General features: G+C 41.0%; 1 protein-coding gene across 2 annotated transcripts in view; it reads right to left on the bottom strand.

Moving 5' to 3' along the window:
- The window catches only part of LOC110499546 (histone acetyltransferase KAT6B), a 101842-nt gene that overhangs the window by 67268 nt on the left and 12445 nt on the right, over positions 1 to 22129 (bottom strand). Inside the window, exons 3-5 of one of the 2 annotated variants that reach the window (XM_036956330.1) lie at positions 17000 to 17108; positions 2188 to 2303; positions 1629 to 1755 (exon numbers count right to left, since the gene is read on the bottom strand). In XM_036956330.1, the coding sequence (XP_036812225.1) occupies positions 1629 to 1755; positions 2188 to 2303; positions 17000 to 17108 (352 nt within the window). The remainder of the gene's footprint in view (positions 1 to 1628; positions 1756 to 2187; positions 2304 to 16999; positions 17109 to 22129) is intronic. The other variant, XM_036956331.1, reaches the window with a different exon arrangement.

Here is a 22129-nt window from a genome sequence, read left to right as displayed (position 1 = left end):
GCACATCATTATCTGCACATCTATCAATCCAGTATTAATGCTAAATTGTATTTTTTTGCCTCTAGGGCCTATTTGTTGCCTACCTCCCTACTCTTCTACATTTGCACACACTGTACATTTGTCTATTATTATTTTCTATTGTGTTATTGACTGTACGTTTGGTTATGTGTAAATCTGTGTTGTTTTTTGTCGCACTGCGTTGCTTTATCTTGGCCAGGTGGCAGTTGTAAATGAGAACTTGTTCTCAACTGGCCTACCTGGTTAAATAAAGGTGTTCTCAACTGGCCTCCCTGGTTAAATAAAGGTGTTCTCAACTGGCCTCCCTGGTTAAATAAAGGTGTTCTCAACTGGCCTCCCTGGTTAAATAAAGGTGTTCTCAACTGGCCTCCCTGGTTAAATAAAGGTGTTCTCAACTAGCCTACCTGGTTAAATAAAGGTGTTCTCAACTAGCCTACCTGGTTAAATAAAGGTGTTCTCAACTAGCCTACCTGGTTAAATAAAGGTGTCCTCAACTAGCCTACCTGGTTAAATAAAGGTGTTCTCAACTAGCCTACCTGGTTAAATAACGGTGTTCTCAACTAGCCTACCTGGTTAAATAAAGGTGTTCTCAACTAGCCTACCTGGTTAAATAAAGGTGTTCTCAACTAGCCTACCTGGTTAAATAAAGGTGTTCTCAACTAGCCTACCTGGTTAAATAAAGGTGTTCTCAACTGGCCTACCTGGTTAAATAAAGGTGTTCTCAACTGGCCTACCTGGTTAAATAAAGGTGTTCTCAACTAGCCTACCTGGTTGAATAAAGGTGTTCTCAACTAGCCTACCTGGTTAAATAAAGGTGTTCTCAACTGGCCCACCTGGTTAAATAAAGGTGTCCTCAACTAGCCTACCTGGTTAAATAAAGGTGTCCTCAACTAGCCTACCTGGTTGAATAAAGGTGTTCTCAACTGGCCTACCTGGTTAAATAAAGGTGTTCTCAACTAGCCTACCTGGTTAAATAAAGTTGAAATAAAAAAAATAAAAAAAACATATTTCCCTCAGATTACACAGATCCACAATGAATTCAAATTTTCATTTTGATAAACTCCCATTACTACTGGGTGAAATACCAGTGTGCCGTCACGGCAGCAAGATTTGTGAACCAGTGAAGAACAAACACCATTGTAAATTCAACCTATATTTATGCTTATTTATTTTCCCTTGTGTACTTTAACCACTTGTACATTGTTACAACACTGAATACAGACATAATGACGTGTGTAATGTCTTTATTCTTTTGGAACTTCTGTAAGTGTTTATTTTTTTATTGTCTATTTCACTTTTGCATATTATCTACTTCACTTGCTTTGACAATGTTAACACGTGCTTCCCATGTCAATAAAGTCCCTTGAATTGAATTGAGAGAGAGAGAAAGGAAGAGAGAGAGCGAGAAAGGAAGAGAGAGAGCGAGAGAGAGAGAGAGAGAGAGCGAGAGAAAGAGAGATAAGAGATTGAGAAAAAGACAGACGGAAGGAGAGAGAGAGAGAGCGAGAGAAAGAGAGATAAGAGATGGAGAAAAAGACAAGAGAAGGAGAGAGAGAGACAACCTCAGACAAAACTAAGGAGCCAAACATGTATAAAACGCAGTTAGTTACCTGTTGGCATCCTTAAGAGAGGCGGGTCGCAGCACTCCATGTGAAACCCCCGATCACAGGAGTCACAGAACAGCATCTCATCCTGCAAGGAGACAGGAGGCATGTGTGGGGCTGTGTGGTGGCTTCCCTGTAGTTGCATAGATGTTACACCTTCTGTCATTTCACTCTAAAGGAGGTATACGTCCATTTAGTTTAACATGGACGAGAAGGTGATTTATGTTTTGAATGAAGAAAGGGCGGTGCATCTTCAATGTACAACATGTTGCCCGGGAAAAGGCTGATCTATGTTTGAAAAACATCTGTAATTATATAGTATGTGTCCCAAACAGCACACTATTACCAATATAGTGCACGACCTTTGACCTTCGTAGTACATTATATAGCGTACTAGGGCGCTATTTGGGATCAGCCAATATCATTAAGAGGACATGTACTACCCATAATGCCTTGGAGACGTTAGACTCGCTATGTCTCTATGAAAGTATCATCAATCTATATCACGGATTAAAATGGTGTGTAAACAGAAAATAGAACAGTATTACATCATTATAATACTTACAGCGTTTCTGCCTTGTATTTGACAGGAGCTACATGTTTTACATTCTATACATTGCCATCGCAATCTCTTGACGTTAGTGGTCAGCTCTGGGGAAAACTTCAAACAAGACGGATGCCCTGTAGAGGTAATTAAAAGAGGAGCATATTAGTGTTCCTGTACATTTCAACCATATTTTGGTTCACGTCCAAAACAGCACCATATTCCCTATGTAAATGCTTTTGACCAGAGCCGAGAGAGAGAGAGAGAGAGACCTACACTACATTCACACCCCTGGATTTTTCCCCCACATTTTGTTGTGTCACAATGGGATTCAAATGGATTTAAATTGTAATTTTTTGTCCACCATCTACACAAAATATTCTGTAATGTCAAACGGAAATATTATTATTTTTATAAAAATTTTTTTTTAAAAACACCAATATATTTGAATTAGATAAGTATTCAACCTCCTGAGTCAATACATGTTGGAATCACCTTGGGCAGCATTTACAGCCGAGGGTATTTTGGGGTAAGTCTCTAAGCACTTTGCAAACCTTGAAAGTACCATTTTTGCCCATTTTTTTTTTTTTTGTTTTTAATTCTTCAAGTTCTGTCAAGTTGGTTGTTGAACATTGCTAGACAGACATTTTCAAGTCTTGCCACAGATTTTCAAGCCAATTTAAGTCAAAACTGTTACTAGGCCACTCAGGACTGAGTTGGAAAGGATGCCTGTATCTTTGTAGTGACTGGGTGTATTGATATACCATCCAAAGCGTAATTAATGACTTCACCACGCTCAAAGGGATATTCAATGTCTGCTTTTTTTTATACCAATCTACAAATAGGTGCCCTTCTTTGCGAGGTGTTGGAAAACCTCCCTGGTCTTTGTGGTTGAATCTGCGTTTGAAATTAACTGCTCTTAACCTTACAGATAATTGTACGAGTGGGGTACAGAAGTAGGGTAGTCATTAAACAAAACATGTTAAAAACACCCTTCTACAAAGAGCTAGTCCAAGCAACTTATTATCCAACTTGTTAAGCACATTTTTTTACACAATGTTTTTAGGCTTGCCGTACCTATCGACTCGAGATTTTCAGCTTTTCATTTCTTATTAAATTTGTAAAAAAAAATGTTCTAAAAACATAATTCCGTTTTGACATTACGGGGTACTGTGAGTATTCAGGCTGTAACAAAATGTGGGAAGAGTAAAGGACTGGGAATGCATTCTGAAGCCTGAATGAGGGAATGAGGGTGCCACTTGGGACCATATTCTTTAGTATCAGTTTCACAGAGCAGTAGACTCGACCTTCCCATCACGTTCACACAAGAAAGGTTCAAAGTGAAACTGACAGTGTTTTTAACTGCTTCGCAAGATATGAAAAACAGACCATAATATCAGTCGAAAATATCCAATTCACAGTTTAACGCTACGAAACCAACTTAATATAGTTTTAAAAATAGGTTCTATCTGACAACAAAAAAATAATATTACATGGAGTAAGGTAGTGTTGGTGGAATTGTTAGGTTAGATTACTTGTTAGATATTACTGCATGATCGGAACTAGAAGCACAAGCATTTCGCTACGCTCGCATTAACATCTGATAACCATGTGTATGTGACAAATAAAATGCGATTTGATTTGTTGGCAGAATAGATGGATGCATTCATCTATGCATGATTAATATAATTCACCAATATATTGCTTGGTAGTCCAACAAAGTTGTAAATCACAGCCGGTACATTGTTTTCTGCCTCCAGCACTGTTTCAGTTTCAATGACTCAATATTGTGGACAAAAGCAGAAGAAAGTAAGGCTGGGAATGTGAAATACAAAATCAAACTAGCGAGGGCATCAGAAGCAAAGCCATTTTAGGTCTGCTGAATGCAAACTTGAACACAGTGAAAATTCTGTGCAACTTCCAGCGGGCGTTTTCTGTGAACACTGAGGCTATACCCCTTTTAAGTCACAGTTTTAGACAGTGATCAAGTTGGCCACTGTGGCTATTTGATCATCATTTAGGCCTACCATCAAAAACAATGGAGAAAATACACCCCATAACATTTTTAGCATGGAAATAGCTGTTCTATCATCCAGCCTACAGTAACAGCCAATGTGTGGTGTTCAATGTAGGTCTACATTCCATGAGACTCTACAAAAAAAAAATGTAGGTCTTAACATTAACCTGTTTATCCTTCAGACCAGGAAGTGAGTGAAAATGTGTTTGATGAAAGAAACCACTTTACAAAATAAAAAGCATTATTATTCCCATACCACTATTACAGAGAATCAGATAAATTACCATCTGCCTATTGGCTACTCAGCTTATTCAAGCCTGTCTCGATATATAACACTGAGACGGAAAAAAAAAAAAAATCTTTAAACCTACTCGCTTTTCAAACATGTATTTATTAAGGATCCCAGCTGCTACTCTTCCTGGGGAAGAAACATTATTGCAGTTATATACAGAATTTTTAATATTACATTTCATAACACTTTTCACAACCCATTAAGTGTGTTCCCTCAGGCCACAACTCTACTTTCACATACACTACCAGTCCAAAGTTTAACACCACCTACTCATTCAAGCGTTTATTTTTTATTTTTACTATTTTCTACATTGTAGAATAATAGTGAAGACATCAAAACTATGAAATAACACATATGGAATCATCTAGTAACCAAAAAAAAAAAAAGTGTTAAACAAATCAAAATATATTTTATATTTGAGATTCTTCAAATATCAAGGCAAAGGGTGGCTGACAGCTTTGCACACTTTTGGCATTCTCTCAACCAGCTTCACCTGGAATGCTTTTCCAACAGCCTTGAATGAGTTGTTGGCTGCTTTTCCACTCTGCAGTCCGACTCATGTGTCTGTGTGTGTGTGTGTGTGGGTGTGTGTGTCTTCGCAGTCATGTAGTTATGGCTCCATGTAGTACTGTGCTCCTTCCATAGTCTGTTCTTGACTTGGAGATTGTGAAGATACCTCTGGTGGCATATCTTGTGGGGTATGGATGGGTGTCCAAGCTGTGTGCTAGTAGTTTAAACAGACAGCTCGGTGCATTCACCATGTCAATACTTAATACAAAATCAAGTAGTGATTAAGTCAATCTCTCCTCCACTTTGAGACATGAGAGATTAATGCTCTCTGTGTACATCCAAGGCGTGCTGCTCTGTTCTGATCCAATTGTAATTTTCCGAGGTCCCTCATCGTGGCACTTGACCACACGACTGAGCAGTAGTCCAGGTGTGACAAAACTAGGGCCTGTAGGACCTGCGTTGTTGATAGTGTTCTTAAGAAGGCAGAACAGTGCTTTATTATAGACAGACTTCTCCCCATCTTAGCCACTGTTGTATCAAAATGTTTTGACCATGACAGTTTACAATCTAGGGTTACTCCAAGCAGTTTAGTCACCTCAACTTGCTCAATTTGCACATTATTTATTACACGGTTTAGTGAATGATTTGAAATATTTCAGATTAACTTATTCCTTGCCACCCATTCTAAAACTAACTCAAATCAAATCAAATGTATTTATATAGCCCTTCGTACATCAGCTGATATCTCAAAGTGCTGTACAGAAACCCAGCCTAAAACCCCAAACAGCAAGCAATGCAGGTGTAGAAGCACGGTGGCTAGGAAAAACTCCCTAGAAAGGCCAAAACCTAGGAAGAAACCTAGAGAGGAACCAGGCTATGTGGGGTGGCCAGTCCTCTTCTAGCTGTGCCGGGTGGAGATTATAACAGAACATGGCCAAGATGTTCAAATGTTCATAAATGACCAGCATAGTCGAATAATAATAAGGCAGAACAGCTCTAACTGCAGCTCTTTGTTAAGTGTTGCAGTGATTTCAGTCACTGTAGTAGACAACGTGTCTCGTGATGAGTCATCCGCATACATAGACACACTGGTTTGACTCAAAGCCAGTGGCATGGCATTAGTAAAGACTGAAAAAAAGTAACAGGCCTAGACAGCTGCCATGGGGAATTCCTGATTCTACCTGGATTATGTTGGAGACTTCCATTAAAGAACATCCTCTGTGTTCTGTTAGACAGGTAACTCTTTATCCGCAATATCGCAGGGAGTCTAAAGCCATAACACAAAGCTTTTTACTATCATTCTTTACAACATGTATTTTTGTTTTCATAGTATAGTTTCTTCTTTTTAATCAGTTTAGTCATTTCTTAATTTGCAGTAGGTTAGCCAATCGGTTGTGCAGCCAGACTTATTTGCCATTCCTTTTGTTTCATCCCTCTCAACCATAACATTTTTTCAAATTCTCATCCATCCATGGGGATTTAACAGACATGTTCTTAATGGGTTCATGCTTATTAGTAAATGGAATAAGCAATTTCATAAATGTGTCAAGTGCAGCGTCTGGTTGCTCCTCATTACACACCACAGACCAACAAATATTCTTTACGTCAACATATCAATCACTACAAAACTTATTGTAAGACATCTTATACATTATATACGGCATAAGGCGCTACAGATGGTAGTGCGTATGGCTTAGTACATCACTGTGGCCAAGTTTCCTGCCATCCAGGACCTCTATACCAGGCGGTGTCAGAGGAAGGCCCCCCAAAAAAATAGTCAAAGGCTCCAGTCACCCAAGTCATAGACTGTTCTCTCTGCTACCGCACGGAAAGCAGTACCAGAGTGCCAAGTCTAGGACCAAAAGGCTCCGTAACAGCTTCTACCCCCAAGCCACCTGCTGAACAATTAATCAAATGGCCACCCAGACTATTTACATTGACTCCCCACCACCACTGCTGCTACTCGCTGTTTATTCATTGACTCAGGACCGGTATATAGCCTCATTATTGTTACTTATCTTCATTTTGTTATCTTTTTTTTTTACTTTAGTTTATTTAGTAGATATCAGATTTGAGATATCAGCTGATGTAAGAAGGGCTTTATAAATAAATTAGATTTAGTAAATATTTTCTTAACTAACAATGCAGTTCAAGAAATAGAGTTAAGGGCTTGTAACTAAGCATTTCAAGGTAACATCTACACTTGTATTCGGCCCATGTGACAAATACAATTCGATTTGATTAGGCCCAGCCTTTGGAACTTTGGTTTTCCTAGATATGGCTACGATATTGTAATCACTACATCCTATGGATTTAGATAAGGTTTTAAAGCAAATTTCTGCACCATTAGTAAAGACGTGATCAATACATGTGGATCAATACGTCAGTGCAAGAGGCGTCACTACAGACCCTGGTTCGATTCCAGGCTGTATCACAACCGGACGTGATTGGGAGTCCCATAGGGCGGCGCACAATTGGCCCAGCGTCGTCCGGGTTAGGGTTAGGCTGGGCTGGGATAGGATGTCATTGTAAATAAGAATTTGTTCTTAACCGACTTGCCTAATTAAATAAAAAATCATTCCTGTGCTGTTTTTAACTACTTTGGTAGGTTGACTGAAAACCTGAACACTGGCTACAGCTTTAACCTTTTTCTTGAGATGGCAGCTTGACGAAAGCTAGTCAATATATATATTTTTTAAATCACCCAGAAAATAAACCTCTGTTGATATCACACACATATTATCCAGATACTGACTGTTAGCACTCGGTGGTCTATAGCAGCTTCCCACCAGAATGAGCTTTAGGTGAGGCAAATTAACCTGTAGCCATATTACTTCAACAGTATTTAACATGAGATCCTCTCTAAGTTTATTGATGTCCTGATGCAGGTTTATAATGTCTGGGAGCAGCTTATTGATGTCCTGATGCAGGTTTATAATGTTAGGGAGCAGCTTATTGATGTCCTGATGCAGGTTTATAATGTTAGGGAGCAGCTTATTGATGTCCTGATGCAGGTTTATAATGTTAGGGAGCAGCTTATTGATGTCCTGATGCTGGTTTATAATGTTAGGGAGCAGCTTATTGATGTCCTGATGCAGGTTTATAATGTTAGGGAGCAGCTTATTGATGTCCTGATGCAGGTTTATAATGTCTGGGAGGAGCTTATTGATGTCCTGATGCAGGTTTATAATGTCTGGGAGGAGCTTATTGATGTCCTGATGCAGGTTTATAATGTCTGGGAGCAGCTTATTGATGTCCTGATGCAGGTTTATAATGTTAGGCAGCAGCTTATTGATGTCCTGATGCAGGTTTATAATGTCTGGGAGCAGCTTATTGATGTCCTGATGCAGGTTTATAATGTCTGGGAGGAGCTTATTGATGTCCTGATGCAGGTTTATAATGTCTGGGAGCAGCATATTGATGACCGATACACATGCTCCTGGATAGCAAGTCTTTGCACCAGGGACTGAGACATTTCTCACCATTGAACTGCCCAATACAACGGCCGGAGAAGGGGATGGAGAAATCAACCCATTTCTACCCCTCACACAATTCGTGGAACCTTTCACGGTCCCACGAGAAACAGGATAGCGTATGCACGCAGCTCCCGGCTATAGGTTCAGACCTTCCACAGCAGGATGAGCCCCGTCAGATCCAGAGAGAGGAGCCGAACTGGGCGACGAAGCCGCTGCTGGAGACAGCTAAGCTGTCGCAGACACAGGCAGTCCTAGCGATGAAGGCCACAGGTAGATCAGGCACCAGGGCGGCAAAGCCATTCTTCATGTCGATCTGCTCCGGACCTCTCGCAGACACTCTAGTCCGTTTAGCAGCATGCTGCTGCCTTTTGTTTCCACGACTTGTGACATGGGACCATCGCTGATTGGAGCAATCCTCTTGCTGTTCTCGTTATACTCCACTACAAGATGAGGAGGAGGAGAAACAGATGGAGACAACTTCCTTGGCAGGCAAGTTCCAGGTAACACAGGCCATTTGAATAAGGACAGATGTCAAGGCAGGGATACATCCATCAAGCCCAGCGGTGTCCAGCCACAGGAGTTGAGAACAATAAAGTTCCAATTTGTATTTTCTCCATAAGAATTTAAATTTGCTTGCAAACGATATAGCTACTGTTCCTGTAATCCTTCCTGTAATCCACCGTAAGCAAACAATGGCCGCATTAGAACTCCGGATTGTCACTATTGTACCAGGCAAGAGCGTAATAAACAGCTTCTACAGTGCTGGAAAAGTTTGTTTGCTATTCCAGGCAGTGGGCTCCAATGCAACCTAGCTAGCTGGTAAACATCCAGTCCAGACATATGAACAAAATAAAAAAACAGAAACAGACCGAAACAGTTCGAGGCGCAGGAGGTATCAGAGTTTGTGACAGAAGAAAATGTACACATTTTGTGCTCTCGGAGGATGCAATCACTCCACCATTGCTGACTGCAAATGATATGTAACTGGGCTAATATCTCACTAATTTGCAAAGGATAGGAAATAGAAATGCAAAGTGGCTACATGCAGCTCTTGCTATGATCTCAAAACTAGCGCATCTACTCGTGACTGCTCAGGCTGTAAACACAGTTTTGGGCCTCCCGAATGGGTCAGTGGTCTAAGGCTAGCGATCCTGGTTCGAGTCCCTGCTCCGTCGCAGCCAGTCGCAACCGAGACCCATGGGGCGGCGAACAATTGGCCCAGAGGCATCCAGATTAGGGGAGGGTTTGGCCGGCAGGGATGTTCTTGTCCCAATGCACACTAACGACTCCTGTGGTGGGCGCAATGCACGCTGACACGATCGCCAGGTGCAAGGTGTTTCCTCTGACACATTGGTGCAGCTGGCTTCCGTTTTAAGCGGGCATTGTGTCAAGAAGAAGTGCGGCTTGGCTGGGTTGTGTTTCGGAGGACGCACGGCTCTCTAACTTCACCTCTCCCGAGTCCGTATGGGAGTCACAGCGATGGGACAATTGGATACCACGGAATTGGGGAGAAAGAAATTTGTTAAAAAAAATAAATACACAAAAAAATAATACAGTCCAGTTGAAATTGAATGGCACAGATCCATATATAGCAATGATCTATTTGTATATAGGCCTACTGCAGATCTGATTGGTTATGCTGCACCAGTCTGTGTGAAGTACAGGCTGAGTTGTGCCTGTAAATGCAATAGAACCCTACTCAAATGCGTTCCGCCTACAAGAAAATATCTTGCATAATTAGTTTAGCATACTAAGTCTTGATAGTGTTAACTAAGGGGGAAAAACTCCAGAAAGTTGACTCAAGTTCAATCTCGTGCTTCTCTGCACAAGTAGTGATGCACCGATATGACATTTTTGGCTGATACCAATATCCAATATTTTCCTTGCCCCCCAAAAAACGATACCTAAATTTCAAATTTTAGCGGCTTTTTAAGCATTCCAGTACAGTTAAATAGTTACACACACAGCGTTCTATGGCACTGCATCTCAGTACAAGAGGCGTCAATACAGTCCCTGGTTCGAATCCAGGCTGTATCACATACGGCCGTGATTGGGAGTCCTATAGGGCGGCGCACAATTGGCCCAGCTTCATCCGGGCCGTCATTGTAAATAAGAATTTGTTCTTAACTGACTTGCCTAGTTAAATAAAGTTCACACACACACACACACACACACACAGAAAGTTATTTTGTTGGCATTTACATATGTCCCCATTACCAGTAAAACATAATCAAACCCTATTTCTTTCAATTACTAGCTGTGCTGTTTCGTGGTTAATTTGTTTCATTCTCAACCAGGATTTCTATGGAATGCCGTTTGGGTCTTTGCGTGTCAAAAAATATTAAAGTAAAATAACACTATTTGACCTGTCAAATAAGCTTGTTGACCAATCAGGACCTGAATATGGCTGCACGTCAAATAATTATTTAACACGTTCATTAGTGTAATAACTACGTTAATATTATCACTCGTATTTCATATGTCACAACGATTCATCGATACATATGCTATGATGCTGGTAAAGTTGTCTCGCGCACCTACAGTGCTGGTCATAAAAAAAAAAGTTAGGTAGCTGATGCAAACAATGCAGTTCTTCCCCAAAAACATAGCAAAATGAAATAATCTGTTTCAGTAGCTATAGATAGCTAGCTAACTCTATAGCTACGTGTCATCATCTAAAATAACCCTAACTTATAAAATAGTTCTAATTTGATTAATGGTGGTTGGACCCATCTATATGAAGCTATGAGGCTAATAGGCTCATTTATCTATTCATCTAACTATTTATTTAGCAAACAAAGCCTGGAGCCTAGCTAACTAGCTGCTGGAAGGATGGGTGAGTGGACAACCGTCCCCCCATATATTTTCACTTTGGCTACAGCTAGAGATGCAAGTGTCATTTGGTTAGCTAGAAAGAAATGTGAGTCACTTTGATAGCTAGCTATGCTGAACTTGAATAACTCACCAACAGTTTGCATAGCTCTTAGTTTTCAATAAAAATGTATTTGTCATCGATCGAATGGGCGGGCAAGCTGGCAAGTTCCCATTCAGTTGTCAAACTGCCCATTCAGTTGTACATTTGGTTGTTGATCTTATAGGCAACTGAGAAAGCGCTAGCCTACATGTTCACAGTTTTTAGATAAATAGGACTGTAAAGTTCCCAAATGTACAAGGACTTCTGTAATACTTATGTAACAGTATAGCTTCAGTCCCTCTCCTCGCCCCTACCTGGGCTCGAACCAGGGACCCTCTGCACACATTGACAACAGCCACCCTCGAAGCATCGTTACCCATCGCTCCACAAAAGCCGCGGACCTTGCAGAGCAAGGGAAAAAACTACGTCAAGGTCTCAGAGCGAGTGACGCCACCGATTGAAACGCTATTAGCGCGCACCCTGCTAACTAGCTAGCCATTTCACATCGGTCACACCAGAAATCCATTCAGGTGTATTTTGTGGCTAATGGAGAATCTGATCTAACTGATCTAAGCACTGTTGCTACTGCCTGTAAATACACAGTCCAGTTCAAAGTTAAAATGATGGAATGCCCGTATGGTAAATGTCTTATTTGCATATATTATTTGCATATAGGCCTAGTGTAGCTCTGATTGGCTATGGCGCACCGGTCTGTGTAGTCTCGCCTGTCAGAAAATGTGAAGAAAAAAAAAAAAAGGCATCATTCTTCCCGAGGGTGTAAATGAATCTGATTTTAATAAGATATCATGTTGCTAAAACACTGTCAATTCCACTTTAAATATTAACATTTTGCATCGTCAACTATGTTGAGCAGCGTTTGTACTTGGGTGTGTGGGTCCGTAGACCTCTTTTTTTTCCCCACAAGCGGCATATTAAAAAAAACAAAACCAGTATGATCAAACATCAAAGCAGTTAATTAAAGATAATTTGATCTTAATGAGGCAGAAACAGTAGCAGCACTCAGTCTAATGGGGGCCCATCCATGAAAGTCATTTAAAAAGCGTGACTCCTCTCTCTCTCTCTCTCTCTCACCCGTCTCCCTCTCATGGCTGTAAAACAGCTGTTTTACACCCAGAACACAATGTGTGTACACTACAGAGCGGTTAAATGAAAACCACCTCAACGTTACTTAGTCAAATTTGAGCTCTATAAAAACGTCACTGGCAGAACTGTTCCTTAAACAATCCACTCCTTAGCAGACTGCATTTTATGTAGGGCTAGCTGCAGCAGCAAATTCTGTCTGGAACTAAAAGAACAGTAAATGAAAATGTCACTAATCTACAGCTGTGGAAAATGGATGACCTTTGATCCCCTTGCCCGCTCTCGTCGCTGCCTGGTGTGTTCTCAGAGTGCTGGGGAATTTCGATTCTGAGAGCTACGAGCTCCATTCACTCAACGACTTGAGTGATTCAAAAAATAAATAATAATAATTAAAATGGCACTTAAGCAGAGTCAGTCCTCAGTCCATCATGGGTTGGTAGTGATTTTGATCCCTCAACTATCCAATTTTAACAACGTTCCTCTAATACGTTCTTAAAGAAGAAGGGTTTAAGCCTAAAGCAGGAGAACATCATGCTACAGGTGGAATATGGCGTCGGTCCCAACAACACTAGAGTTGCTACCATCGCAGGGTATACCACCCCCCCATCTCAGTGTTTAAACCACAGACTCACAAATTGTAGATTGACCTTGAAACCACCTCTGCTAGCTACATACGACCTGGCTACGTTGTTTTGTGGAGGTTTGGACCTCCAGAGGGATTCCTCCTGTCAATTCTGTGGCTTCATCCCAAATGAGGCACCCTATATAGTGCACTACTTTTGACCAGGACCCATTGGACACAGGGTGCAGTTTGGGATTCAGACAGTGACTAAGTCCAGGTTTGCAGTACTTGCGTTCTAAGTAATAGGCTGACTGGGTATGCCAAAATAGTATTTTTATACATACATACATACATACATACATACATACATACATACATACATACATACATACATACATACATACATACATACATACATACATACATACATACATACATACATACATACATACATACATACATACATACATACATACATACATACATACATACATACATACATACATACATACATACATACATACATACATACATACATACATACATACATACATACATACATACATACATACATACATACATACATACATACATACATACATACATACATACATACATACATACATACATACATACATACATACATACATACATACATACATACATACATACATACATACATACATACATACATACATACATACATACATACATACATACATACATACATACATACATACATACATACATACATACATACATACATACATACATACATACATACATACATACATACATACATACATACATACATACATACATACATACATACATACATACATACATACATACATACATACATACATACATACATACATACATACATACATACATACATACATACATACATACATACATACATACATACATACATACATACATACATACATACATACATACATACATACATACATACATACATACATACATACATACATACATACATACATACATACATACATACATACATACATACACCAGTATGTGATAAATGCCAGGATGTCATACTAATTTGAACCTTTCACCTAGTAGAATTCCCTGCAACCTAGTAGAATTCCCTTCAACCTAGTAGAATTCCCTGCAACCTAGTAGAATTCCCTGCAACCTAGTACAATTCCCTGCAACCTAGTACAATTCCCTGCAACCTAGTACAATTCCCTGCAACCTAGTACAATTCCCTGCAACCTAGTACAATTCCCTGCAACCTAGTACAATTCCCTGCAACCTAGTACAATTCCCTGCAACCTAGTACAATTCCCTGCAACCTAGTACAATTCCCTGCACCTAGTACAATTGCCTGCACCTAGTAGAATTCCCTGCATGCCATTGAGGAAGAGAATCATCTTTTCAGACCCACGTGTTCTTGACAACAGCTGATAATGAGAAGGGGTAATGGATGACCTATTCTCAGTATGGGAGGGGCCTAGTATGTTTATTTATTTAACCAGGCAAGTCAGTTAAGAACAAATTCTTATTTACAATGACGGCCTACCAGAAGGCAAAAGGCCTCCTGTGGGGACGGGGATAAAAAAATACCAAATAAAATAAAAAGAGGACAAAACACACATCACCAAGAGAGACACCGGAACACGACATCAAGAGATACCCAAGACAACACAGCACGGCAGCAGCACATGACAACAACATGGCAGCAACACAACACAGCATGGCAGCAGCACATGACAACAACATGGCAGCAAAACAGCACGGCAGCAGCACATGACAACAACATGGCAGCAACACAACACAGCATGGCAGCAGCACATGACAACAACATGGCAGCAACACAGCACGGCAGCAGCACATGACAACAACATGGCAGCAACACAACACAGCATGGCAGCAGCACATGACAACAACATGGCAGCAGCACATGACAACAACATGGCAGCAACACAGCACGGCAGCAGCACATGACAACATGGCAGCAGCACATGACAACAACATGGCAGCAACACAAACATGGAACAAACATTATTGGGCACAGATTACAGTACAAAGGGAAAGAAGGTAGAGACAACAATACATCACATGAAGCAGCCACAACTGTCAGTAAGTGTGTCCATGACGGAGTCTTTGAATGAAGAGATTGAGATAAAACTGTCCAGTTTGAGTGTTTGTTGTTGCAGCTCGTTCCAGCCGCTAGCTACAGCGAACTGAAAAGTGGAGCGACCCAGGGATGTGTGTGCTTTGGGGACCTTTAATAGAATGTGACTGGCAGAACGGGTGTTGTATGTGGAGGATGAGGACTGCAGTAGATATCTCATATAGGGTGGAGTGAGGCCTAAGAAGGTTTTATAAATAAGCATCAACAAGTGGGTCTACAGGGATACAGAGATGGCCAGTTTACAGAGGAGTATAGAGTGCAGTGATGTGTCCTATAAGTAGCATTGTTGCCAAATCTGATGGCCGAAAGGTAAAGAACATCTCGTCGCTCGAGAGCACACTTGCCTGCCGATCTATAAATCTAGCTAGCATGGGTAGGATGGTCATCTGAATCATGGTTCGTTTGGCAGCTGGGGTGAGAGGAGCGATTACAATAGAGGAAACCAAGTCTAGATTTAACCTTAGGCTACAGCTTGAATATGTGCTGAGAGAAGGACAGTGCACCGTCTAGCCATACTCCCAAGTACTTGTATGAGGTGACTACCTCAAGCTCTAAACTCTCAGGGAGGTAGTAATCACACCTGTGGGGAGAGAGGCATTCTTCTTACCAAACCACATTACCTTTGTTTTGGAGGTATTCAGAACAAGGTTAAGGGCAGAGAAAGCTTGTTGAACACTAAGAACACTTTGTTGTAGAGCGTTTGACACAAAATACAGGGAGGGGCCAGCTGAGTATAAGACTATCATCTGCACATAAATGGATGAGAGAGCTTCCTACTACCTGAACTATGTTGAGAAGAACATGGGGCCTAGGATGGAGCCTTGGGGTACACCCTTGGTGACAGCAGTGGCTAAGACAGCAGCTGTTCTGACTTAATACACTGCACTCTTGAGAGCGGTAGTTAGCAAACCAGGCCAATGACCCCTCAGCAATACTCCTTAGCTGACCCACAATAATGGAATGGTCTACCATATCAAAAGCTTTGGCCAAGTCAATAAAAATACACTGCTTAGAATCAAGGGCAATTACATAATTTAGGACCTTTAAGGTTGCAGTGACATTAATCTGAGCAGAATCCAGATTGCATACCAGAAAGAATACTATAGACATCAAGAAAACCAGTCAGTTGATTATTGACAAGTTTTGATAAACAGGGCAAGATAGAAATTGGTCTATAACAGTTAGGGGGAGATCAAGCTGATCCTATTTTATTTATTTAACTAGGCAAGTCAGTTGGGAACAAATTCTGATTTACAATGACAGCCTACACCGGCCGAACCCGGACGACGCTGGGCCATGGGACTCCCAATCACGGCCGGTTGTGATACAGCCTTCAAATAAAGGACGCACCGTGGCTGCCTTCCAAGCACCGGGAACTCCACCAGAGGAGAAACAGGTTAAAAAAGATTAAATAAGCTCGGCGATGTTGTTTTGATTTAGTTACATTTGAACTAAATAGTAAATTATAAATAGTGTGTAGTACTATTAGTACACAGACCGATTAGGATATGGCCAGTTTGTTGGAGGAAATCAGTTTGAGTAAGATAAGGCGCAGAATAAAATCACTAAGCTTGATTACATTACGAGTAGCATAGTTATGTGGGATGCAAGGTGATTTACATCAGTTATTCTGTGTAGTCTGACTGCCAGGTAGTGAGATCTCAAAACACATACATCTTGTAAAGTGGACCGATGCTCTCTAGGTAACTGAGAAATGGTGGATCTGTAACTAGGTCAAGTCCAGTACCGCTCGGTCCACTTCAGCTCAGTAGTGTAAAAAGGGTATGAACTTACCGCTGCTTCCACAGTCTGCACAGGACAGAAGCTCCTCTGACCTCTTGTCCCGATTGGACTCTTTCGTTCCCAAACAGAAACTGCATATTGGGATGGGGTCAGCGCGTAGCTGGGGAGAGAAACAGAAAACTGCATATTGGGATGGGGTCAGCGCGTAGCTGGGGAGAGAAACAGAAACTGCATGGTCCCATGTGGTAGAGCACGGCGCTTGAAATGCCAGGGTTGTAGGTTCAACTCCTACGTGGGACCAGTACAAACAGAATGATGAACTCACTACTGGTAAGTCTCTCTGGATAAGAGCGTTTGCTAATTTACTAAAATATAAAAATGTATATTGGGATGGGGCCAAAACATAGCTGGGAAGAGAAACAAAGTGCATTTTGGGATGGGGTCAGTTAGAAAGTGTCAGAATGGACGAGAAGCATGATATGCTGTACATAATATCTGTATTCATGCTGTATGAAAGCAAAAACAACGTTCTAATGGATGCAAATAAAGTCATCATAAGCCCTCAGTGCTGTAAGGTGCTGTAGATATTGACTTAAAACCCATCTTTTCCGTGTACTCTTTGTACAGAGGTACCCTACCGTAATATATGTAAAAGATTGGCCTTGATCCATTCAATCTGAAAGGGGGGGATGTGATCGTCTGAAAAAGGTGATTAAGAAAGCTTTACACTACAGTGAGACAGGACGCTTTATTGGCGTGGGAAACATTTTTACAAATAGATAAAACAAAAAGTGAAAAACAGTAAAACACACAAAAGTTTCCCAAAGAGACATGTTATATTATGGCTCTGTATCTCTCTCTCTCACTGCAAAGAGTCCAGGACCTCTATAACAGGGGGGAGGAAGGCCCTAAAAAAAATGTCAAAGACTCCAGCCACCCAAGTTATAGACTCTCCGCACAGCAAGCAGTCTGGAACCAACAAGACCTTGAACAGTTTCTACCCCGAAGCCACAAGACTGCTAAATAGTTTGTTAAATAGTTAACCAATAGCTACCCGGACTATCTGCATTGAGCCTTTTGACTGATCACATACACTGCTGCTACTGTTTATCATCTATCCTGTTGCCTAGTCACTCTATCCCTCAATACAGTTTCATTCAGAAAGTATTCAGACTCGTTGGATTTTTCAGCCTTATTATCAAATATATTAAATAACATCTCAATCTACACATAATACCCCATAATAACAAAGCGAAAACAGTTTTAGAAAAGTTTGCAAATTTATTAAAAATGTAAAAAATAAAAGGAAAAAGTATTTGACTTGAAATTGAGCTCAGGTACATCCTGTTTCCATTGATCATCCTTGATGTTTCTACAACTTGGAGTCCACCTGTAGAAAATTCAATTGATTGGACATGATTTGGAAAGGCACACACCGGTCTATATAAAAGGTCCCACAGTTGACAGTGAATATCAGAGCAAAAACCCAAGCCATGAGGTCGAAGGAATTGTCCGTAGAGCTCTGAGAAAGAATTGTGTCAAGGCACAGAACTGGGGAAGGGTACCAAAACATTTCTGCAGCATTGAAGGTACCGAAGAACACAGTGGTCTCCATCATTCTTAAATGGAAGAAGTTTGGAACCACCAAGACTCTTCCGAGAGCAATCAGGGAAGAAGGAACTTGGTCGGGGAGGTGACCAAGAACCAGATGGTAACTCTGACAGAGCTCCAGAGTTCCTCTGTGGAGATGGGAGAACCTTCCAGAAGGACAACCATCTCTGCAGCACTCCACCAATCAGGCCTTTGTGGTAGAGTGGTCAGACGGAAGCCACTCCTCAGTAAAAGACACATGACAGTCAGCTTGGAGTTTGCCAAATGGCACCTCCTGGATCAAGATCCCTGTTGCCGGAATTGTTTTGTGCGTCCCCAAAAACTTTGAATAACATATTTTTAGATAGAAGAGCCCCGTTGTGTGCACTTCCGGTAATACCGTATACCCCGGTATGCTACTGAAACGGTATTAACATCTGCATACTGCCCAACCCTAAATATCAGCTTGCCTCAGTCTACGTTAAGACAGTAACTCTTGAATGAACGCTATAGAGCTGATTTTTTTAAATATTTTATATTTCACCTTTATTTAACCAGGTGCTTCATTGTTGTAGGATAGGCTACACACTTTCCTCAGCTCTTTCCTCAGCTCCTCAGCTCTTCAACAAACTATTATAGTTGAACAGAATATAGGATATTATAAACTGGGTGGTTCGAGCCCTGAACGCCGATTGTCTGACAGCCGTGGAATATCAGACGGTATACCACGGGTATGACCATTTTTATTTATTTTTACTGCTTTAATTACGTTGGTAACCAGTTTATAATAGCAATAAGGCACCTCTGGGGTTTGTGATATATGGCCAATATACCACGGCTACGGGCTGTATCCAGGCATGACGCAACATGCTAAAGAACAGCCCTTAGTGGTGGAATATTGGCCATTTACCGCATCTCCTCAGGCCTTATTGTTTAAATTTGCCACTTGGCGGATATGCCACTCATCCAAAGTGACTTACAGTCTGGTACAGGGAGTGCATATTTAGTATGAGTATCGATCACCACGGGAACTGAACTCACGACCTTGGCTAGATGGGCATTATGTCATTGTGAACAATGGGCCACAGAAAGTAGAAACAGGAAGTTGCTCTATCAAACAGTTGGTTTTTCAAGCTCTGTCCTTTAAACTACTTCAAATCAGGAGGGCTGTCGGTCTCTAGTACGTAGGCCCATCTAGCCTAAATAGGATGGACATTTGCATTTGATCACAATACAGTTGAAGTCGGAGGTTTACATACACTTATGTTGGAGTCATTAAAACTCGTTTTTCAACCACTCCACACATTTCTTGTTAACAAACTATAGTTTTGGCAAGTTGGTTAGGACATCTAATTTGTGCATCACACAAGTAGTTTTTCCAACAATTGTTTACAGACAGATTATTTCACTGTATCACAACTCCAGTGGGTCAGAAGTTTGCATACACTAACTCAGTGCCTCTTTGCTTGACATCATGGGAAAAATCTAAAGAAATCAGCCAAGACTTCAGAAAACAAATTGTAGACCTCCACAAGTCTGGTTCTTCCTTGGGAGCAATTTCCAAACGCCTGAAGGTACCACGTTCATCTGTAGAAACAATAGTACGCAAATATAAACACCATGGGACCGCACAGCCGTCATACCGCTCAGGAAGGAGACGCGTTCTGTCTCCTAGAGATGAACGTACTTTGGTGCGAAAAGTGCAAATCAATCCCAGAACAACAGCAAAGGACCTTGTGAAGATGCTGGAGGAAATGGGTACAAAAGTATCTATATCCACAATAAAAACGAGTCCTATATCGATATAACCTTAAAGTCCGCTCAACAAGGAAGAAGCCACTGCTCCAAAACCGTCATGAAAAAGCCAGACTACTGTTTGCAACTGCACATGGGGACAAAGATCATACTTTTTGGAGAAATGTCCTCTGGTCTGATGAAACAAAAATATAACTATTTGGCCATAATGACAATCTTTATGTTTGTCGGAAAAAGGGGGATGCTTGCAAGCTGAAGAACACCATCCCAACCGTGAAGCACAGGGGTGGCAGCATCATGTTGTGGGGGTGCTTTGTTGCAGGAGGGACTGGTGCACTTCACAAAATAGATGGCATCATGAGAGAGGAAAATTATGTGGATATAATGAAGCAACATCTCAAGACATCAGTCAGGAAGTTAAAGCTTGGTCGCAAATGGGTCTTCCAAATGGACAACGACCCCAAGCATACTTCCAAAGTTGTGGCAAAATGGCTTAAGGAGAACAAAGGCAGGGTATTGGAGTGGCCATCACAAAGCCCTGACCTCAACCCTATAGAACATTTGTGGGCAGGACTGAAAGAGCGTATGCGAGCAAGGAGGCCTACAACCCTGACTCAGTTACACCAGCTCTGTCAGGAGGAATGGGCCAAAATTCACCCAACTTATTGTGGGAAGCTTGTGGAAGGCTACCCGAAACATTTGACCCAAGTTAAACATGTTAAAGGCAATGCTACCAAATACTAATCGAGTGGATGTAAACTTCTGACCCACTGTGAATGTGGTGAATGAAATAAAAAGCTGAAATATATAACTCTCTACTATTATTCTGACGTTTCACATTCTTAAAATAAAGTGGTGATCCTAACTGAACTTAAGACAGGGAATTTCTACTATAAATGTATTTGGCTAAGGTTTATGTAAACGTCTGACTTCAACTGTATATCCCATCACAAAACGACCATTTCCACCAAAGCTGCAAATGAAGATTCAAACTTCACGTTGAAGGCCATAAGTGTTTGGAGCATTTCTGTTTAAACTACTTCCAAAACAGCAGAACTGTTCAAACTCGAGTAAGTATCTAAACAGGCTGCTTCTTCTGCACCTGATCACAATAAATCATTCACAAGCATAGGCTACTTTACATCCTCTGTATCCCCCAAAGCGGCAAATTAAGATTTAACTAGATGTGAAAGGCCTAGGTGTTTAGGACAAATATTCATCTGCAGGGATGTTATAGTCAAGTAGTTATCACAATGAAAAGCTGTAAGATTTAACTAGATGTGAAAGGCCTAGGTGTTTAGGACAAATATTCATCTGCAGGGATGTTATAGTGAAATAGTTATCACAATGAAAAGCTGTAAGATTTAACTAGATGTGAAAGGCCTAGGTGTTTAGGACAAATATTCATCTGCAGGGATGTTATAGTCAAGTAGTTATCACAATGAAAAGCTGTAAGATTTAACTAGATGTGAAAGGCCTAGGTGTTTAGGACAAATATTCATCTGCAGGGATGTTATAGTCAAGTAGTTATCACAATGAAAAGCTGTAGCTAAACAATTGGCCAGTGGGACCACATGAAAAATAAAGGCATTGTTACAATAAGGATAGATCTTAGTTGACCTGTCTCAGGGACTAGCTAGAGATATGCTCAGGTTACCTAAAAAGTGAGTCCTATGAGCCTTTTTAGAGCATTTACATCACAGGTAACCTGAGCATATGATATATATGAGCCTAAGATGTGCATTCTGTGGCTAACAATTTAAAGTCAAGCCTGGTACAGACTGGGCTGGTCATCGGAGATGTTTTACAGCAGGGAAAAGCTTGTGACTGGTGATT

The sequence above is a fragment of the Oncorhynchus mykiss genome, chromosome 20 (assembly GCF_013265735.2).
Source record: "Oncorhynchus mykiss isolate Arlee chromosome 20, USDA_OmykA_1.1, whole genome shotgun sequence".
In the NCBI taxonomy this organism is placed as follows: Eukaryota; Metazoa; Chordata; class Actinopteri; order Salmoniformes; family Salmonidae; genus Oncorhynchus; species Oncorhynchus mykiss.
Note: the sequence above shows the minus strand (reverse complement) of the source record. Positions and strands in the feature narration are given on the sequence as shown.